The 21731-nt window shown below is 44.3% G+C and overlaps 2 protein-coding genes across 9 annotated transcripts in view; one reads left to right on the top strand and one right to left on the bottom strand.

Annotated features, from left to right (window-relative positions):
- Positions 1-2077: 2077 nt before the first annotated feature.
- LOC130392246 (grainyhead-like protein 2 homolog) lies at positions 2078-14792 on the top strand. Of its 4 annotated transcripts, none has more exons than XM_056602713.1 (17): positions 2078-3106; positions 3297-3654; positions 3839-3894; positions 6816-7002; positions 7288-7797; positions 7982-8037; positions 8403-8637; positions 8874-8985; positions 9766-9860; positions 12329-12487; positions 12680-12737; positions 13216-13355; positions 13469-13506; positions 13946-14034; positions 14155-14240; positions 14389-14453; positions 14567-14792. In XM_056602713.1, exons 1-17 carry the CDS (start codon positions 3093-3095, stop codon positions 14679-14681), a joined length of 2373 nt encoding a protein of 790 aa, XP_056458688.1. In that variant the 5' UTR covers positions 2078-3092; the 3' UTR covers positions 14682-14792. The 4 variants fall into 4 exon arrangements, with proteins under 4 accessions (XP_056458688.1, XP_056458687.1, XP_056458690.1 ...); XM_056602712.1 differs by having other exon boundaries at positions 13943-14034; XM_056602715.1 differs by lacking the exons at positions 2078-3106; positions 3297-3654; positions 3839-3894 and adding an exon at positions 5917-6242.
- A 147-nt stretch (positions 14793-14939) lies between these two features.
- The window catches only part of LOC130391356 (neurocalcin-delta A), a 51023-nt gene continuing 44231 nt past the window's right edge, over positions 14940-21731 (bottom strand). For all 5 annotated transcript variants that reach the window (XM_056601447.1, XM_056601451.1, XM_056601449.1 and 2 more), the window contains 3 exons: positions 21204-21309; positions 19298-19417; positions 14940-18368 (listed from right to left, as the gene is read on the bottom strand). In XM_056601447.1, coding sequence (XP_056457422.1) covers positions 19320-19417; positions 21204-21309 — 204 coding nt within the window. In that variant the 3' untranslated portion in view covers positions 14940-18368; positions 19298-19319. The remainder of the gene's footprint in view (positions 18369-19297; positions 19418-21203; positions 21310-21731) is intronic.

The raw sequence follows: 21731 nt of genomic DNA, 5'->3' as shown, positions 1-21731 counted from the left end.
TATATTATGTTCACCATTTAGTAAATATGTAAAACACAACGTCTTGTCAGTTAAATGATACTTCTTCTAGTACAATCACAGGTAATTTTTTTGACTAAACACAAAAAAAACGAAAATCTGCACATCAATGACAAGTTGAGGTTGTTGCTGAATTGTTCTTCAATCTGAGGGGACGAGGAGAGCACCGCAGCTTAAGTAGAGCGGGACACAGCGCCGTCTTGCCTAATAGGAAATCCTATTTCGGTAGTGTCGTTGGTTTCCAAGGGAAAAAGTGAGGCTATTTCTTGCTCTGTCACATGATTCCCCCTAAGGCCAGATTCCAAGCCAATAACCTCTTTAGTGGTAGATCGGAGATTGCTTGCAAAAATGCAGACCTGTTTGATAGACAGTTCCCATAATGTAACAATTTAAATTAAGATGCTGACAATTATGCCATTTATAAGATGAAGCCACAGGTATACATTTTGATTTATTGAACTATCTCTATTCATTTGTCTTAAAACCAAATTGAGGAGACTTGAATTATGTTAGCAGCAGAGAAATATTATTTTATGTTCTATAAAAGCATTATAATAAATTAATGGTTTATATGGGTCATGAAGAAGTGCAACTGCAACACAGTTCATAAATCACACGGTGCTACATAACATTGTGTGGGGGAATGCAGTCGAAAAAATAAGTGTCAGTTATCATTATTATTTAGCGATTACATTGTGCATTACTGGTTATGACAGTAAGTTCAACATAGAAAATTGTGTTACTACAAATTCTATATTTTAATCACATGAAGATAATAAATGGATGCAAACGGTTGCACCTAAGGGAATTTAATACAGTCCACTTTTCACTTGACATAATAAGAGTTGCTAACAAGTTAATTCAAAGTCCCACAGCTGGAAATAGACAGTAATGATAATGTATGCAATGATATCAAAGACAAGCTGTTGCTTTAATCTATAACACACCATTGCACATTTAACTTTTCTATTCACAATAAAAAGACAAAAAGAAGAAATGTGTAGGCTATGAACAGGGGATCAAATACAAAATATATAGATAAAATAGATATCAATGGAAATTATACGCGTACCATCACATTTAAATGTTGCCCCCCCCCCCTCCAAAAACAAAAAAAAACACAGACACACAATAAAAACATGGAAGAAGCAGAGAATTGTTATTTTTGAATAATATTTAAAAAGAAAAGTTAATGAGTTAATGCAGGAGAATCAACTTTTTAAACCAATACCGAATGCATGAGAGACCAAAAAAAATAATGTTGAAGAGGGCGACGCCCCCGCCCCAATGTTCCAAAGAAACCTATACGCCCTTGATACCGCATAGTCCGTCTCATCAAAACCATAGGAAGCTGTGGTCCAGGCTACAGTCAGGATTGCAACACTAGCAAGCTGCTAACAAGCTATCTTTTCATAGAAACACAACAGTTAAAGCATAACCCGCGGGTCCTGGCCCGGTCCTGGCAAATTGGTGTTGAGGACCACCGTAAAAGCTCCAGTAGGCCTACGCATGTCAGCATGTGGGTACTTTAGGTTCGGGCTAGACTCATCTCGTCTGACAAAAAGTGCTGCATGGCTTTGTTTGGATGTAACAAAAGCAAATATACAGAAGAATATGAACACCCACGCACCTCCATTGTTTACTGTTCAAAAGAAAGTTCAAACTACCTCATCATTCTGTTATAGTTAAATCAATCATGCCTCAAGGTGTCAGTGTAGACAAGACGAAAACCACAACGTCTCGCGGCTCTAGTTGTGTAGCAGGGTTGTGTTTTGCTATTCTAATTGAGACAATTAGCCACCTTATTTTCAAAGGATATGTTACATTAATATGTAGCCTTTTGAACTAAATCAGAATAATAACATATATTTTGCTTAAATTTTAAAATGGGATTATTTTGCAGAAACTCGTTTTTTCTGTTTAAGTTATAAATATTGTATAGTATATCGTTTTTCGACTATCTGCCAATTGAACTTTGGCAAAGCCTATAATATTTCAATTTTATGAATTAAATTGTGTTTACATTTTTATATAGTCCTACACAATTCAATATTTTTTAATAACATACGGCAGGGGAATTTTTCCATACCATTTTTTTGCCTTGAAATATTCCAATGAACATTACATTAGTTTCATGTTGCCATGATATATTGAGCTATTCCCACTCGGCCCCAATTGGGGCTATATGCCTTCAATGCACGTCACATATCAGGGATTTCAAACATTATCATGAAAAGAGCAGGACACTTTATGCTTCAAATTTTAATTTAGAACTGAATCCATTGAATGTAACTTTATATTGGAATCTACTCATCGATGTAATTCAAAGACGGACCTGCCCCAAATGTGTCAACGAATGTCTATCCAATCAATAGCGAGATATTCGTTTCCTTGTTTACATTCTCCCTAGGCGCACGAAATGTTCCTCGATTTTACGCCAAACCTGTAGGCTGAGCTAGGATCCGGATTGTGGCGTTTTCCCGGTCTACCGCAGCGCAATATCAGATAATGTACTTCCTATTATCTGTGTAACCAAGTACCCCGGAGCTAGAAGGAACGTAATCACATAAAGAAGACGAAGTAAAAACAAAACGACAAAGAGAATAAAGATTGAGTTTTGACGAATAATTTGACAAAGAATCATTAACCGAACATATAACGGAAACGGATCTCTATCAAAGTCCCACCCTCTCTCTCTCTCTCTCTCTCTCGCTCTCTCTCGCTCTCTCGCTCTCTCTAAAACCCATGTATCCCAAAGTCCCGCCCCCTCTCTTGCCAATAACGCCGATTTAGAGCATCCCGTTCGTGGCGTTGCTTCGTGACGTTAACGCCTGGGAACGAGGTTACTAAACCTGGGATCGGCGGCAGTCGTCATATTCGTGGCTGGTAACTTAAGGTCATTGTATATGGTGGGGGTTACTTAAAATAGTTTAATCAATTGTTGGAGATTGGATAACGCGTTGCGCAAAGCACTGGATATTCTCTGTCATCTCCGTCAGGCTCACTCATAAATTCACCTGCGCAAACTAGAAAGGCAAGTTTCTCAAACGAAGCTTGAGAGATCCGAGGACAACATGGATATGGATAGGTAAGTGACACAAATTAGGTTGATCGCATATTATTTAGACTTCATCATGTTTGAACTGTTTTTGTTACTTTGTTTGCCTAATTACACTGTTAAAACTTGCAACTCAATAATGTTGAAGCAAAAGTTATTTAAAAGTAATGTGTGATTTTTCAGCAATAATATTATTTTTCAATCTTTCAATGAACTGTAGCACAACCACCGCCAACAACACCACCCCTTCTGGGTCGGCGGAACACCTGGGCTCCAAGTGCGGCTCCATGGGGTCGGCCTCAGCAGAAGTCCGGGGCGGTGTGTGCAGCAGTGGGGGCTGGGATGGAGGCGTGGGCATGGCTCCTCTAGCGCTGGTCAAAAGCGAGAGTCAGATGTCAAACACAGAGCTCCTGAAGTCCTGCTGCGGAGGCTCGTACAAAGCGGACCCCAGTGAGCTGATCAGGATGGATTACAACCAACAGAGCAGGTGTGATCTGAGCTACCTGGCCAACCTTAAGGAGGACGAGAGGAGCCCCCCGGACAGCACGTACGACGACTCTTGTTGTGACGACAAAGAGGTGCCAGCCCCCCATCTCTATAATCTATACTCTATACTTCATATATGTGGAGCTTTTATTGAAATGTTGGTGAGCTCCATTCAGGAATGCAAAACATTGTTTTTTTAAAAAGGCATGACCAACTGTGGATTGTCTTTCATAAATTCAGTGAGTTTGTATTTCATTCTCTATTTTTTTGTTACAGAGTTACGAGTCCAGTCCTTTTCAAGCAGTGGCAGAAATCTGCTACAGCCAACCAATGTAAGTCAGTGTCATTTAGATTCCAATTAAAAAAACAATTTACAAAACCAAGGATCAACTGGACCGCATGCTGCTCGCTGTCTTGCTGAGACGGTTTTCTTAGGTCACGCAAAGAAAGTGTTTTATTTTGATTAGTCTTTCTTCTCGCATGGTCCAATACACACACGCACACGTAGCAATTCAAGACTGTCAACTGTCAATATAACACACCATTGCACATTTAACTTTTCTATTCACAATAAAAAGACAAAAAGAAGAAATGTGTAGGCTATGAACAGGGGATCAAATACAAAATATATAGATAAAATAGATATCAATGGAAATTATACGCGTACCATCACATTTAAATGTTGCCCCCCCCCCTCCAAAAACAAAAAAAAACACAGACACACAATAAAAACATGGAAGAAGCAGAGAATTGTTATTTTTGAATAATATTTAAAAAGAAAAGTTAATGAGTTAATGCAGGAGAATCAACTTTTTAAACCAATACCGAATGCATGAGAGACCAAAAAAAATAATGTTGAAGAGGGCGAAGCCCCCGCCCCAATGTTCCAAAGAAACCTATACGCCCTTGATACCGCATAGTCCGTCTCATCAAAACCATAGGAAGCTGTGGTCCAGGCTACAGTCAGGATTGCAACACTAGCAAGCTGCTAACAAGCTATCTTTTCATAGAAACACAACAGTTAAAGCATAACCCGCGGGTCCTGGCCCGGTCCTGGCAAATTGGTGTTGAGGACCACCGTAAAAGCTCCAGTAGGCCTACGCATGTCAGCATGTGGGTACTTTAGGTTCGGGCTAGACTCATCTCGTCTGACAAAAAGTGCTGCATGGCTTTGTTTGGATGTAACAAAAGCAAATATACAGAAGAATATGAACACCCACGCACCTCCATTGTTTACTGTTCAAAAGAAAGTTCAAACTACCTCATCATTCTGTTATAGTTAAATCAATCATGCCTCAAGGTGTCAGTGTAGACAAGACGAAAACCACAACGTCTCGCGGCTCTAGTTGTGTAGCAGGGTTGTGTTTTGCTATTCTAATTGAGACAATTAGCCACCTTATTTTCAAAGGATATGTTACATTAATATGTAGCCTTTTGAACTAAATCAGAATAATAACATATATTTTGCTTAAATTTTAAAATGGGATTATTTTGCAGAAACTCGTTTTTTCTGTTTAAGTTATAAATATTGTATAGTATATCGTTTTTCGACTATCTGCCAATTGAACTTTGGCAAAGCCTATAATATTTCAATTTTATGAATTAAATTGTGTTTACATTTTTATATAGGCCTACACAATTCAATATTTTTTAATAACATACGGCAGGGGAATTTTTCCATACCATTTTTTTGCCTTGAAATATTCCAATGAACATTACATTAGTTTCATGTTGCCATGATATATTGAGCTATTCCCACTCGGCCCCAATTGGGGCTATATGCCTTCAATGCACGTCACATATCAGGGATTTCAAACATTATCATGAAAAGAGCAGGACACTTTATGCTTCAAATTTTAATTTAGAACTGAATCCATTGAATGTAACTTTATATTGGAATCTACTCATCGATGTAATTCAAAGACGGACCTGCCCCAAATGTGTCAACGAATGTCTATCCAATCAATAGCGAGATATTCGTTTCCTTGTTTACATTCTCCCTAGGCGCACGAAATGTTCCTCGATTTTACGCCAAACCTGTAGGCTGAGCTAGGATCCGGATTGTGGCGTTTTCCCGGTCTACCGCAGCGCAATATCAGATAATGTACTTCCTATTATCTGTGTAACCAAGTACCCCGGAGCTAGAAGGAACGTAATCACATAAAGAAGACGAAGTAAAAACAAAACGACAAAGAGAATAAAGATTGAGTTTTGACGAATAATTTGACAAAGAATCATTAACCGAACATATAACGGAAACGGATCTCTATCAAAGTCCCACCCTCTCTCTCTCTCTCTCTCTCGCTCTCTCTCGCTCTCTCGCTCTCTCTAAAACCCATGTATCCCAAAGTCCCGCCCCCTCTCTTGCCAATAACGCCGATTTAGAGCATCCCGTTCGTGGCGTTGCTTCGTGACGTTAACGCCTGGGAACGAGGTTACTAAACCTGGGATCGGCGGCAGTCGTCATATTCGTGGCTGGTAACTTAAGGTCATTGTATATGGTGGGGGTTACTTAAAATAGTTTAATCAATTGTTGGAGATTGGATAACGCGTTGCGCAAAGCACTGGATATTCTCTGTCATCTCCGTCAGGCTCACTCATAAATTCACCTGCGCAAACTAGAAAGGCAAGTTTCTCAAACGAAGCTTGAGAGATCCGAGGACAACATGGATATGGATAGGTAAGTGACACAAATTAGGTTGATCGCATATTATTTAGACTTCATCATGTTTGAACTGTTTTTGTTACTTTGTTTGCCTAATTACACTGTTAAAACTTGCAACTCAATAATGTTGAAGCAAAAGTTATTTAAAAGTAATGTGTGATTTTTCAGCAATAATATACAGACTATTTACCCTTACTATCTAAGCTACACATATTGGAAACTATCCATATTTAAGGTTCCTTCTTAAAGGACTTCAAGAAGGAATTTGGTGGATAGCATCTTTTGATCATGACATTATCTTACCGAATGTTGGCTATAACCAGACATATACATTCTATTAAATTTAGATTTTTTTATAAGCTATTGATTTATATATATTTTTTTAGTCTTGTTAAATGTTTTACTGAAAAGCTTCTTAATGTCCTGTATATAACCTATTAGATAAACAAAAGGTGCAGGACATATTTTATTATATTCGAGTTCGGTGAGAAACAGCCCGAGGCAGATCTGGTGGCTTGGAAGACATGCCTGCCATTGACAAGTGGGCTAAGTAATTCATTCCGTCCGGACTACTGTCTCTGTCACCAGTAAAATGCTGCTGGTGGTGGTGCCAAATGAGGCCTCCATTCCTCAGCGAAAAGCCTACAACAATGAGGATGAAGCGTGGAAGAGCTACCTGGAGAACCCCCTCACAGCGGCCACCAAGGCCATGATGAGCATCAACGGGGACGAGGACAGCGCTGCGGCCCTCAGTCTGCTCTATGACTACTACAAGGTATGGCAGAGGCTGGACAGCTAGTAGTAAGACATGAGTGGTCCCCACTAGCTTTATATTCATCAGAGCCTTTCATTCATTTATCTTGTACTCAGACTCGATCCTTGTCAAATCAATAGCATCTAGGGGTGAAACCTGACAGATGTACTGATGCTGGGTGGTTTTAGCAGCCTCACCTGGTGTCCGAGTGTGATTGGAGTCGGCCAGGTGAGGCCGCTTAAATCACCCATCATCCACACACACTCACACGCTCACCGTTTTATCTCATGGCTGGAATCCTCTCAGGTTCCCAGGGAGAGGAGAAACATCGCCAGTGCTGTCAAACCCACCGATCTGTCCGCCACAGCGACGAGGGACAGTTCCTCCAACCTGGAGCTGCTGGAGAACCATCTCCAGGTTCTACGTTCCATGCCCGTCAATCTTTCAATGAACTGTAGCACAACCACCGCCAACAACACCACCCCTTCTGGGTCGGCGGAACACCTGGGCTCCAAGTGCGGCTCCATGGGGTCGGCCTCAGCAGAAGTCCGGGGCGGTGTGTGCAGCAGTGGGGGCTGGGATGGAGGCGTGGGCATGGCTCCTCTAGCGCTGGTCAAAAGCGAGAGTCAGATGTCAAACACAGAGCTCCTGAAGTCCTGCTGCGGAGGCTCGTACAAAGCGGACCCCAGTGAGCTGATCAGGATGGATTACAACCAACAGAGCAGGTGTGATCTGAGCTACCTGGCCCACCTTAAGGAGGACGAGAGGAGCCCCCCGGACAGCACGTACGACGACTCTTGTTGTGACGACAAAGAGGTGCCAGCCCCCCATCTCTATAATCTATACTCTATACTTCATATATGTGGAGCTTTTATTGAAATGTTGGTGAGCTCCATTCAGGAATGCAAAACATTGTTTTTTTAAAAAGGCATGACCAACTGTGGATTGTCTTTCATAAATTCAGTGAGTTTGTATTTCATTCTCTATTTTTTTGTTACAGAGTTACGAGTCCAGTCCTTTTCAAGCAGTGGCAGAAATCTGCTACAGCCAACCAATGTAAGTCAGTGTCATTTAGATTCCAATTAAAAAAACAATTTACAAAACCAAGGATCCACTGGACCGCACGCTGCTCGCTGTCTTGCTGAGACGGTTTTCTTAAGTCACGCAAAGAAAGTGTTTTATTTTGATTAGTCTTTCTTCTCGCATGGTCCAATACACACACGCACACGTAGCAATTCAAGACTGTCAATTGAACAACAGAATATAATATCATTCAGTCTCCTAGATTACATTCGCCTGGATAACACTCCACTGTTATCCACTGTCCTGTATTGACAGCACAAATAGGAGCTGCTACAAAGGACCCCCATCAGCCACTCATTTTCACAGCAGGTCCCACATGTGTGTGAATCTCTCTGCAGGGACTCCTTCCAGTACACCCTGGAGGCCGGCATGTCTCTACGCCAACGCCAGGGCGAGGGCCCCATGGTTTACCTGAACCGCGGCCAGTTCTACGCCATCACACTGCGCCAGTCGGGCCTCAGCTCCTGCCTCCGCCAGCCCGGGGCCAAGGCCCGGCCCAATGGACCCCAGCCGGCCCGCGGGCGGCAAGGCACCGCGGGGGGCGCAGAGCTACCGCAGCAGACTATTGTTCAGGTGAGGGGAGCCGAGGGTGTGATGGAGGAGATGGACTCACTCTAAAACAGTGAGCGTTTGGAACAGGCTGTGCGGTGCCGTATAAGCAACAACAACAACCATAGTGTTTTGTTAATTCGCGGCGTGGATTAATGTGGACGTATTTGGGGGCAGATTCCCGTGCAGCATTGTGATGTATCCTTGGGGTCTGTTTTACCGGTGTGATTCATATCTTGGTGGTTCTGTCTCCACATTAGAGTGTCGTCATGGTGGTTTTCGGGGAGGACAAGTGCAGAGACGAGCAGCTGAATAACTGGAAGTATTGGCACTCTCGCCAGCACACGGCCAAACAGAGGGTCCTGGACATCGGTGAGATCACCAAGTCATCCTCACTCTGCTGTGAATTTTAATGGCGCAACATTAAGAACTCCTCCCTTTTAGGATATTCGACGGTGACCAATTTGCTTGTAATGAAACGTAAAGCTCTCAAGACTCAAAACGCCCTCAGGTGTTGAATATCAGCCGTAAACGTTCCATACGTCGACCGTAGCAGGCGGCAAAACGGGAAGAAAGTTCAAAGAGGCGAATGAGGCTCTTTGGGTGAAACCTGACACAGGGGAGCCCATTTAAATAACGGTTTGTTCCTGGTTCCCACAGCGGCCCTGGGGAAGGAACCAGGTTGTGTATTTGAATAGACGTTGACAAGAGAAACGGGCGGGGACCAAGTGCCGTAAGACTTAAGGGGAAAGAGAGGGAGAGACGGGCCTCAACTTGTGGTGATAACGACTCGGAATGAAGCGAGGGGTGTCGAACGCGCATTATGGGTGGCCGTGCCAAGACGATGGGCTGACGTCGCTGGGCGGAAATGACGCCTTTAAAACATCACAGATAGGAGGCAATGGTGGTCTGTATTTATTTTCATACAACTTTAATGAGAGGGTGTAGATAATTCACACATGAAGTAGGCATGTGTGTATTATCTAGAGCAAGAGGCAAAACTAAAGGAAAGCATGTTTTGATTCCAAGCTTTTCAAATCGATTGGTCGGATGTTGACACCATTCAGCGTATCAAATGTATTTGATGTATTCTTTTTTTATTAAATCAAACGCCTACTGACGACGACTTGTGATTTCTGTCTTCTTTTTTAGCCGACTACAAAGAGAGCTTCAACACCATCGGGAATGTAGAGGAAATCGCCTACAATGCAGTTTCCTTTACATGGGACCTCACCGAAGAAGCAAAGGTAAAGAGGAACCAAAGTAAAGATGGTTCTTTGATATGAGCCGAGGCTAGACATAATGAACCTAACCCAAACCACACGGCTCCCTTAAGCCTAGGGAGAATAATGGGTGCCGTTCTTATTTGAATAGAGTGGAGCAATTTGGCTAAGAAGGCATTGGATGTGTTCTTTGGCTTTTATTAGGGTTAGCACAGTTGCATTTTATGACGAAGACACACAAAATGGAGTAGAGGAAAAGAAAGAAGTCAAACTGATGTTTGTCTGGTCACGCTCTCGAGGAAATTATAGCCCTCTCTGGTCTCGATCCCTTTTCTATGTCTCGGCACACGTCTTATTTAGGCGCTGCAGACGCTGTCCGCCAAATGTAGCACTTATTTCACTCTTTTTTTGCTTCTAACTCTCTGCTGTGTCTGCGTCTCACTCTCTGCTGTGTCTGTGTCTCACTCTCTGCTGTGTCTCACTCTCTGCTGTGTCTCACTCTCTGCTGTGTCTGTGTCTCACTATCTGCTGCGTCTGCGTCTCACTCTCTGCTGTGTCTGTGTCTCACTCTCTGCTGCGTCTGCGTCTCACTCTCTGCTGTGTCTGCGTCTCACTCTCTGCTGTGTCTGTGTCTCACTCTCTGCTGTCTCTGTGTCTCACTCTCTTCTGTGTATGCGTCTCTCACTCCATTCCGTTTCTGAAGAGTCCCCCCCCCCATCATTACCACTAAAACATACTTGGTGGTAATGATTTTTGTCAGGCCACTGCAGTTGCCCGGCAACCATCATTACCACCACCACCGTCATTATCCTTGCTGGAGGGAGAAAAAGGATTGCGCCTGTTGGTGTGTGTTTGGGTTTTTTGTAATCCTAAAGGTGGAGGAGGAGGGCTCTGCTGATCTGACTGTTTGGTGTGTGTGTGTGTGTGTGTGTGTGTGTGTGTGTGTGTGTGTGTGTGTGTGTGTGTGTGTGTGTGTGTGTGTGTGTGTGTGTGTGTGTGTGTGTGTGTGTGTGTGTGTGTGTGTGTTTAGTTAATTTGTTTGTTTTGTGCTACCTTTTAACTGATGGTTTGTGTAGACCTCTGCTACTCAGATAAATGGGGGTGCAATGGTATCACACACACACACACATACACTCACACACACCACTATGAAGGGTCAGTGTGGAGCGGCAAGGGGATGTGGAGGTGTGTACGTGGAGGTGTGTCCGTAGGAGTGTGTGTGCATGGGGGTGTGTGGGAGGCTGGTTGGCAGGTATGAGCCATGGCGGCTGCAGGCTGAGACACGATGCATCCAGCTCTGCAGAGCGACGGATCAACCGTTATCACCGCCACACAGCCCCTACTCACCCTGTTCTTCCTGTTCAACTGGAAAGCCTGGTGTGTGTGTGTGTGTGTGTGTGTGTGTGTGTGTGTGTGTGTGTGTGTGTGTGTGTGTGTGTGTGTGTGTGTGTGTGTGTGTGTGTGTGTGTGTGTGTGTGTGTGTGCGTGTGAGCACATTAAGTGTAAAGATCTCGTATGCCTACCATGAGGCTGTACATATTCCATTATATACTACGTAAAGAGAGAGAGATGTATGCCTCACACACTACTGGGCTTATGCTCAATAGTGTTGTTCTACTACTATATCCAACTTTCAGGACGGTATCGGACCGAAGGAAAGTTGCTATTTGGGCATGATGTAGCTGCAATGAATCAAACTAATTGGGGGAATGGTCTAGCAGACATTCAAAGAAAAAACTAGATGAAAATCCAATTTTCCATCTTGTTACCTCAGCCTCCTGGCAGATTGTTCTTCTACAATAAAGTATCCTGTTTATTAGTCATTTTACATCCAAGTCTAATCATAAACTGCACTGTGGATTAGGTTAACATGTCTCTGCTGGCAAGCCGAACATTTCCTTCATGCTCATTTTTAAGCCTTCTACAGTAAACAGTGAGCTGGCGAGCAAGGGTATGTGTTTTGTCACTCTCCAACGAGCCAATCAAATCCCAAAGATTCAGTTCACATTCCTCCCACATGTTGTCCCACGCTCATATCCTGCTTCTTTCATTTCATGTCGTCATTAACACCAACGGTCCTGAAGCGATACAACAAGCCTCTAGCCAGTCCCTCCATTAAAGTTTTAAAAGGGGAACTACAGTAGCTCATTTAATTAATTTAAACCCTTTCCCAATGTTGAGAGACTAATTATTTCAATGAGCAAGAAAGCACTAACGTGGGAAACTGGTTCCTGCTGATTTCAACGTGCGTACTTGACTGGTGTTCATTGCTCTGGTCCAGACTCCTGGCGACAGTCTGCTTTCAACCTCCTAGGTTCTATAGATTTCGACCTCAAAGTGAGCACAAAAAAACGAAACAAGTTTAAGTTGGAATCACCCAGATTAGTCACAAATTTGGCAGCACTTGGATCTCCTCCCTAATGTGTTATCTCTCTCCATTCCTCACTCTGTTTGGACTCTAAACACTGCCGTGCCTCTTTAAACTCTCCTAGGTCTTTATCTCGGTGAACAGCCTGAGCACAGACTTCTCCCCCCAGAAGGGGGTGAAGGGGACCCCTCTGAGGATCCAGATCGACACCTACAGCTACCAGTGCTCCAGCAGCCGGCCCATCCACCGCGCCTCCGCCCACATCAAGGTGTTCTGCGACAAGGTGGGTGGATCCTGAGCCAGGTAGAACATTCACAGAGAAACGTCAGGCATTATAAGAGAAGCCTACCGATCCCCAAAGCACTGTTGAAGTACATGGAGGAAAGGGAGGCTGCACAAGGCTCGTTGAGCGCAGCCTCATGCAGCTCATCGCCGTTAAGACACTGTCCGTTGTCTGTCTGTCTGTTTGTCTCAGGGGGCGGAGAGGAAGATCCGTGATGAGGAGAAGAAACAGCTCAGAAAGAAGATAAAAGGTGAGCCAGTAATCCACTCACACAACAGAAATAAACAACCAACCATGGGGTGGCTCTGTGTGCAGAACGTGTACCATATAGGCTCAGTCCTGAGCGCAGCGACCCGGGTTCGAATCCTGCCCTTGGTCATTTGCTGCATGTCCTCCCCTCTATCTCCCATACCTTTTTAAATTGATATCAGTTGATTAATTGAAACCCATTTTTCAAATCCAAAACCAAATCCGATTGACCAGTGGCGATGAACACATGGTTGACATGACAACATGTCAACCATCGAAAGCTCAGCTAACTCCTTGCAAGTCACTCTTTCAGAGATCTAACAGGGCAGAGGAATTGGACTTCAACCCCCCACTCCCCCCCCCCCCCCCCCCCCCTAAAAACACACCACACGACCAAGCATCTAGTGGCGATTCTCACATTTCATTTGGAGAAATCCATTGACAACATCACATGAACCGTCTCTTTTTCTCCGGCTCAGGCAAAAATGGCAACCCATGTGCGGCTCTCCCAATGAGGAAGGCTGACAGCACGCTGTTTAAAGTGTTGAAAGACTTGGACTCCCAGCCCGTCCTGTTCATCCCTGACGTCCACTTTGGTAACCTGCAGAGAGCCGGACAGGTGAAGCTGAACATACTGAGCTATACACCTGGACGAACACACAACAGTTCTCCCTGCATACTCCATGTGAACACACTTTTTAAGATGAGCTTATTGTTCCTTTTCATGTGCAGGTCTTTGCCTTCAAATCCGAGGAGATGGGCAAAGAAGGGTGAGGATATATTCTGAACATTTTTGCTAAATTTCAAAGTCTCTGGTGGACCCAGAAGTGTCTGTTTAAAATGTTCCTGATGAGTGTGTAGCCAGACAAATCATGCGCCGCTCACGCACTGATACATGTTTAGCATCATGTAATGGCTCCTCAAACTCTCTTCAGGCCTTGATGTGGTTCCATGCAGATTAGGCTGTACCTTGATCATTCCACCGTAGGACTTGATGTGGGTGGCATATTTGATGTTGCAATTAAAAATAACCTGTGATGTAGAAGCTGCTGTTAGACAGAATTGATAATGTCGAGATCAATGTAAACCAAACACTTGAGATCTGTACAATACACAGTATATAGTCACACAACTTGCTGCGTTGGCTTCATCACAGTGAACGTTCACTATTCAGGATATTCACTGCGTTCCCTCTTCCATTACCAGCAGCGTTTCACTGAAGAGGCCCCATTGTCCCGCCGAAGAAGACTTCCACCCGCCAGCCGCTAAGACGGCCAAGGTGGAACCTGAAAGAAAAGGTTTTACCAGAGTTTGGTTAAAAAATATATTTCTCATCTCCCTGTAATTTGTGTTACTTGTCACTTGTCCAAAATTTGTAATTACTGCAATAGTGAACGCGTCTCCCCTTGTTTCGTTAGTCCTGCTGTATGTGAGGAAGGAGTGTGACGAGGTATTCGATGCCCTGATGCTGCGCTCCCCAACGCTGCAGGCCTTGATGGAAGCTGTGAGTCTGGTGTGGAGTGGCAGACAGCTACTCCTACTAAATTACCACTTTATCTCCTGACTCAAAAGCTTAAACTGCCCATTGATTGGTCTTGACCCATACCCACGTCAATGCTGCATCCTAACCTTTGCCGTTGTAATCCTTCCAGATATCTGAGAAATATGCACTGCCTTTGGACAAGATGGCCAAAGTTTACAAAAAGAGCAAAAAAGGGTGAGGAAAGATCGACACAGTCCCGTATTAAATCCATGCAACACTTGATGAGAGTCCAAATGGTGGAGGTATGCTCACTAGCTCACTGGCTTTCTATCGGTTTCTTTAATCAGGATCTTGGTCAACATGGACAACAACATCATCCAGAATTACTCCAATGAGGACACCTTCATCCTGGCCATCGAAAGCTCAGCTAACTCCTTGCAAGTCACTCTGTCAGAGATCTAACAGGGCAGAGGAATTGGACTGCAACCCCCCACTCCCCCCCCCCCCCCTAAAAACACACCACACGACCAAGCATCTAGTGGCGATTCTCACATTCCATTTGGAGAAATCCATTGATCCCATCACATGAACCGTCTCTTTTTCTGCAACCCCCCACTCCCCCCCCCCCCCCTAAAAACACACCACACGACCAAGCATCTAGTGGCGATTCTCACATTTCATTTGGAGAAATCCATTGATCCCTCAGCAGGATTCTTCAACTTCGCAGCAATATAATGTATTTGGGGACGAGCAACTGCTCAGGAAAGTTGAGGATGAAATGGAAAGTTGGATCCATTTTGAATTTGTAATATTTGGTTCGTGCTGATTTTACCTGTCAGGTGTTGATCTGGAGAACCCTCCGGTTTGTGATGGGACGGTTGATAATGTGGTCGGCACTCACTGACTTTGGTACTGGCCTTTTGGTTTTGTATGCAAGTCTTATTTTTTAGCGCTGTTTTTCTTATTTTTTGATGTTCCAAGAAATGGATGGTTTACAGAGCCCAGCGCTGAGGCTCAAGGATGTAGCTACTTCCTGTTTCCTTGATCCCTGCTACTAAACCTCAAGTGCCTTAGCGTTGTCACCTTTCATTTCTTCTCTTTTAAGAAACTAAATAGTTTTATATGCAGTTGTTTGAGCTTGTGGTTTTGTACACGTATATGTTCACAGGGTTAAATTAAATGAAGTTTTATCAATTTGTTTGTGTTAATTGGTCATGTGGGTTCACTTGGATGAGGTAGAACTCTGGTTCCTGCGGTGCAAAACGTGGCTCTAGTGGATGGAGGACTGCTGTAAAATCAGGGGCCATTTAGTTGGTCCTTACATGCCAAGCTTATCGGCTGATTGGGATTCAACATTGTTTCAACCATTTAAAACAAGGTGTAGGACTGACTTTATTTATGTCTCAACCTAAGTTCTCAGCTGTCTATTTTAGATAACGATGTAGCATTTTGTGTAACATTTACGATACAATAGACCAAGGATTTTTTCAACCCACTCTAAGAGATGTAAATTAAACATGCATAAATAATGTTTTTGTTTTAAAATAAGACATCAAAGTGCTAGCGCACAAAAGTTGCAGATTTATTCCTTGCCCTTTAAAGTTGACAAAAAAAACAAACATTTGTGTTAAAAAACTACAATCACTACATACAAGATACTATACAAAACCTACAAAATGCAACAATTACAAACATTTTGTTCAACATAACAATTTTACAGTATAAATTTATACAATACCGATTTTATCATCGTTTGGCACTTGACCACAAGATTCTATTGTGTTTAACAGTAATGTTACACCGGACGCTTTAAAGGTAGAAAACAAAAACAATGAAAGCATTGCTGTCCGACAATATTGTTACAGTAGTTGTAATCCTTCGTTGTGTCAACAAACTTTTTTTTTTTTTGTCATTACAAAACAGCAGTTAATAAACAGCATTTTAAAGGACTAAAACAAACTGGTATCCACTCAGGTATGACGTGCCCAGTCATAGTCAAGAGATCCTGGGTTGCTTTCATTCGGGGAGAGACTTTATTTTGTTCCTTTCATAGAAGACCGTGTTTTAGCATGACTAGTGAAATAGATCAAAGGGGAGATTGAGTGACTTAGCTTAACAACAGCAACTAGTCGTAGGCATTAGAAACCACAGTACTATGGGCTACGAGGACACACAATATGTTTTGACTCCTGCTGAATGAATGTACGTAATACTACGCCCAAACGATCTGGTGTATTCATTTGGGACGGTTAAGTGCACAGAGCAAGTCACGGGAAGGCAGAGTCGTAGTTGTGCTTGTGGAGGAGGGCAGGTTATGGCTAAATCACCTACAGTGAGGAGAGGGACGATGGGGAGATATAGGATGGACCACGACTCTGATATTTAACACCACACATGTAAAAACCATAACATACCCCCCGTCTATTTTAAGATGTACACGTTGACATGTGCTTGTGTCATCAGTGTGTACACATTGTAGTACTAGATGTGCTTTTCTCATTTTAAAGCTATTCAGTGGTGTTGTGTGGTGAAGTATTGTAAATGCAACCGTCAGTCGCTAGTTTTGGCGAGAGAGTAACACGCAGGTGATGTTGATGTACAGAAGCCCGTACACGCAGGCAGGCTGAGCCATCAAGCGGTGGCCACTGATAAGCACGCACACACACGCACACGCACACCCACACACATGCAGGAACCAACACACACACACACACACACACACACACACACACACACACACACACACACACACACACACACACACACACACACACACACACACACACACACACACACACACACACACACACAGAGACAGCGCAGGCAAAGGCCCCCATACAAACACAGTCTGACTTAGTTCTCCACACCCGTTAATTGACTGAAGAAAAACGTGTGGAGTCCATGGTTTCAACATGCAGCATTTCAAATGTCTTACACAGAACGTAAAGAAGAGTGGTTTTGTTCTTTACACGATGAATGTCAAAGAGAGAAATAATTGGCATGCTTGATATACGAAAACACATTTCATAAAAACAAATTCTAAACTGCACTTTTGATATACTGGAACCGTGCTTTACAAATGTAGGCGTAGTTCAGTCTACACTACAGTCATAACCAGCTATGACTGGGATAAACAACCATTTCAGGCTTTCTTTTCTTTTATGTATGACATATTGTAGCAACTTAAACTGCAAAATATCTCAATGACATCAAAAATCCAGGATGAAAAAATAGTGGAATACATCTGATCCTCTGTGATGCTTGTTCTACCTCACAGGCGTTAGTGGAGACCGACGTGCATAGGACCACACTCTCCTCATGACGTGACATCACACACGGAGGAGGAAATGTATTGACAATGAATTTAAAAAACACACAAACACATCCATTCTCACAGTATAAAAAAAACCCAAAACAGCTAAAACGCAAGTCTCTATTCTTTTCTCTGAAGGACAAAAATCTGAAGTCTTCTCTCCAGATGAAATAATATCCACTACAGTATAACCCCTTGCCTCAAGATAACCAACTTCACTTTACCAACTTTATCTGAAAATATCATCCTCTTTCTTGCATTCCATTTCTTTTTCATGCACAGTCTATCACACACAGACAGTCTATCACAAACAGACTGTCTATCACAAACAGACTGTCTATCACAAACAGACTGTCTATCACAAACAGACTGTCTATCACAAACAGACTGTCCATCACAAACAGAGTGTCTATCACACACAGGTTCTGTCCATCATACACAGTTGGTGGGCTGACCCTCCAGGGGGCCGTACAGGGCACTAAGGAACACCGATACAGAGTCCAAATATATATAAATATATATATAAACAACACAAACCGTATGACATGCCTATTGAAAACAACAGAGGATATCCTCGTCGACCGGGCACTGAGGCGGTCGTTGGGGTGCTGCCTCGGGCCGACGGGTCCAGACGGTGTTCTGTGGGACAACGGGCCGGGGACCGGGTGAAGCTGTGAAGGCCTGGCCCCCTTCGGCCCCGCTCTTCGTCGTCCCCGGCAGGTGTTTGAAGGCCGCTCTTCCTCATCATCACCTTGTTCTGTGTGTTTGTTTTGTAAATATTCCTCGCCGTCCGTCTTCCTCGTAGGGTGGAGGGAGAAGGGGTCCCCGTACACGCACTGCAGAGAGGAGGGAGAGACACCCCGAATGGTCGGTTCGGACGAAGGCTCATCGTTTCACTAGTTATCGTTTGACCTACAGGCCTTGTGACCTTTTTGACGCAGACCCAGAGACAACACGTTGTTGTAAAATACAATCCAAAGCAATGGAAGATGCTATATGTTATGACTTAATCCCGTCTGGGTTTTGGTATCTCCTACTATAGGCTTTATAGACTATAGGTTTTGAGGCTCCATGTGTACATTTCTATCAGTAACTTTTCATACATTTCTATAAGTAACTTTTCCATACATCTCTATCAGTAAGATCTACGTACATTACTATCAGTAACTCTTACGTACATACAGTATCTATCAGTAACTTCTACGTCGTTTCTATTAGTAACTCTAACGTACATTTCTGTCTACCCTTTCCGAAGACCCGGTTAGGCCATCTTGCAACTGTTTGTGTGAGATCCAGCTTTCTGTTTTCAGTCTAAACACCCCCCGGTTCGCATTAGTTTGGGAGCGTACAGGAACAAGGAGCAGAGAGAGGAGCCGTAAATAAAGAGTGGACGGGAACCAGGAGCAGATAGAGGAGCAGAGAGAGGAGCAGAGAGAGGAGCAGATAGAGGAGCAGAGAGAGGAGCAGATAGAGGAGCAGAGAGAGGAGCAGATAGAGGAGCAGAGAGAGGAGCAGATAGAGGAGCAGATAGAGGAGCAGAGAGAGGAGCAGAGAGAGGAGCAGAGAGAGGAGCAGATAGAGGAGCAGATAGAGGAGCCTTACATAAAGAGTGGACGGGAACCAGGAGCAGAGAGAGGAGCAGAGAGAGGAGCAGAGAGAGGAGCAGAGAGAGGAGCAGAGAGAGGAGCAGATAGAGGAGCAGATAGAGGAGCAGAGAGAGGAGCAGAGAGAGGAGCAGATAGAGGAGCAGATAGAGGAGCCTTACATAAAGAGTGGACAGGCACGGTCTAGAACTGTCCAGCGCTGCTGGGGTCACACTGCAGCAGACGGACGATGGAGGGGTCGCTCTTGGCTCCCTTGATGAACTCCTCCAGGGACAGCTTGCCTGAAACACACCGACAGGGGACAGCATGAGAGACAGACAGGGGACAGCATGAGAGACAGACAGGGGACAGCATGAGAGACAGAGAGGGGAAAGCATGAGAGACAGACAGGGGACAGCATGAGAGACAGACACCCAGAGGGGACAGCATGAGAGACAGACACCCAGGGGGGACAGCATGAGAGACAGACAGGGGACAGCATGAGAGACAGACACCCACAGGGGACAGCATGAGAGACAGACAGGGGACAGCATGAGAGACAGACAGCCACAGGGGACAGCATAAGAGACAGATAGGGGACAGCATGAGCGACAGACAGGGGACAGCATGAGAGACAGACAGCCACATGGGACATCATGAGAGACAGACACCAACACCAGCATGAGAGACAGACAGGGGACAGCATGAGAGACAGACTCTGCTCTTTGCTCTAGAATAGCCATCTGAGGCTAAAGCTAAAACATAGGATAAAGGGTAAAGGTAACACACAGGATATTTTGTTGGTAGGAATCTGCCATATGTATTTTGCTTAACTGCTGAAATAGTGAAAAGGCGTAGGAAATGTATGCTCAAAGTAAGTCTTGTGTTTTTAAAAAACGAAAGTAGACTAGTGTATATATTTTTTAAGATCTGTTCCTCACCAACAGATGGCAGTAAAGAGAGAGAGACAGAGAGACGGGACTCAATCTCACAAAGCAATGTATAACGAAGCCAGGAATATATCCTGCCAACACACACACCCACAACCCCCCCCCCCCCCCCCCCCCCCCAGGACACACACCCACCCACCCCCACACCCAGACCCCCATACTGTACTCGTGACTCAAATCCGTGGCGTTCCTCAGCAGCTCAGTGCGGGTCGATATGATGTAGTGCTTCAATATCATCTCTGGTCTGGCCCTGCCCTCCAGACCTCCCTCCCTGCCTCTACACCTCTTTGACCTCTTCTTCATACTCAATCTCCCCTCAGGGTAAAGCTCTCAGCATTATTCACGTGGAAGAGAAGCACAGCAAGGTCCGGTCATGTGGACTAAATCATGTGACGCACTCCCAAAATGTTATACCTTGCCTGAATCTCTGCGGTTGTCGGTAATGCAAACATTGTGTGTGTTTGACCCGAAAAGCAAGGCGGTGGTGATAGATAGTTGATCTGATTACCCCCGTCTCCATGGATACTCCGCTGGTCTTAACCAGTGGAACGCTCAGTGACCGAACCGAAACCAGGTCTGGCATGAAAACAGTCTTCTTAGATGTCGGCCAGCCGAAATGAAATTCCAAGTTTTTTGAAGTAGGATTGCATACCTGGGACCTATGCAGTATTCCAGGTATGCATCTGTTTTGGCGTGTGTTTGATTATCCGTGGCTACATTCACATCATTTATGTATTTGTGGCCCTCAAGGATGGGCAACACAGGAAAGCCTTCACCGTCTGTTTGGACACAGTTCTCCGGCTCCCCAGCGCTTCATGGACATCATACCCCTGATTATCCTCCTTTGAATCCATCAACCAATTTTCTCCATCAAATATATTTTTCGTACACCACATTAGTCCCATTAACGAAAAGGAAAATGACCCCCATTGATTAATTTAATAACCTCCATACAAGGCAGGCCAGGTGACAAGAACACAGATCTGTTACAGATATGATGAGGGAACAGCTGCGGATAGGGAACAGTCTGTACTGTTCCCCACCCACATTTAATAGGAACCATTTTTCCGGGCTACATAAACAATGTTCAACGAATGACTTCCTGTATAAAATATATCCGCGGCCGTGGGACCTCTACCATCTCTGTTGGTGTCCATCTGCCGAAAGATCTTCTCCGTTCGCTTCTCTGGCGTCGACTCGTCGTCAGGCATCTTCATGACGGACGAAACCATTTTATAAATGGCCTGCAGGGGTGACACACAAGAACAGGTACCGTTAAGCACATGTGCACACACACACACACACACACACACACACACACACACACACACACACACACACACACACACACACACACACACACACACACACACACACACACACACACACACACACACACACCTGTAGGCAAGCCAGTTACACCATAATCCCCATCCCATCCTACTCTCCTAAACCATGTTGCAAACAGCGGCAGAGAGAATGGATTTGGACGCTCCATTGTGCTCCAGTGCATCGCCATTATTACGCCGTCATTTGGATCATTAGGCCGGATGAAGAACCTGTTCCACCTCCCCGAGGCTTCGCCAGATGTCACTCATTTGCGGACTAAGTGTTCCAAAAATATCTCTGCTCTGTCGCGCGCACACATCAGGTGCTTTCTTAGAAA

Source organism: Gadus chalcogrammus, chromosome 11, assembly GCF_026213295.1.
Source record: "Gadus chalcogrammus isolate NIFS_2021 chromosome 11, NIFS_Gcha_1.0, whole genome shotgun sequence".
Classification (NCBI taxonomy): domain Eukaryota; kingdom Metazoa; phylum Chordata; class Actinopteri; order Gadiformes; family Gadidae; genus Gadus; species Gadus chalcogrammus.
The sequence above is the reverse complement of the archived record's forward strand: the minus strand, read 5'-3'. Positions and strand labels throughout refer to the sequence as shown.

Bases quoted from the DNA above. Each gene is read 5' to 3' on its own strand.
- LOC130392246 (XM_056602712.1), top strand. The intron at 7,798-7,981 runs GTGCCAGCCCCC...TTTTTGTTACAG, and splicing joins CTTGTTGTGACGACAAAGAG to AGTTACGAGTCCAGTCCTTT. The intron at 14,241-14,388 runs GTGAGTCTGGTG...TAATCCTTCCAG, and splicing joins TGCAGGCCTTGATGGAAGCT to ATATCTGAGAAATATGCACT.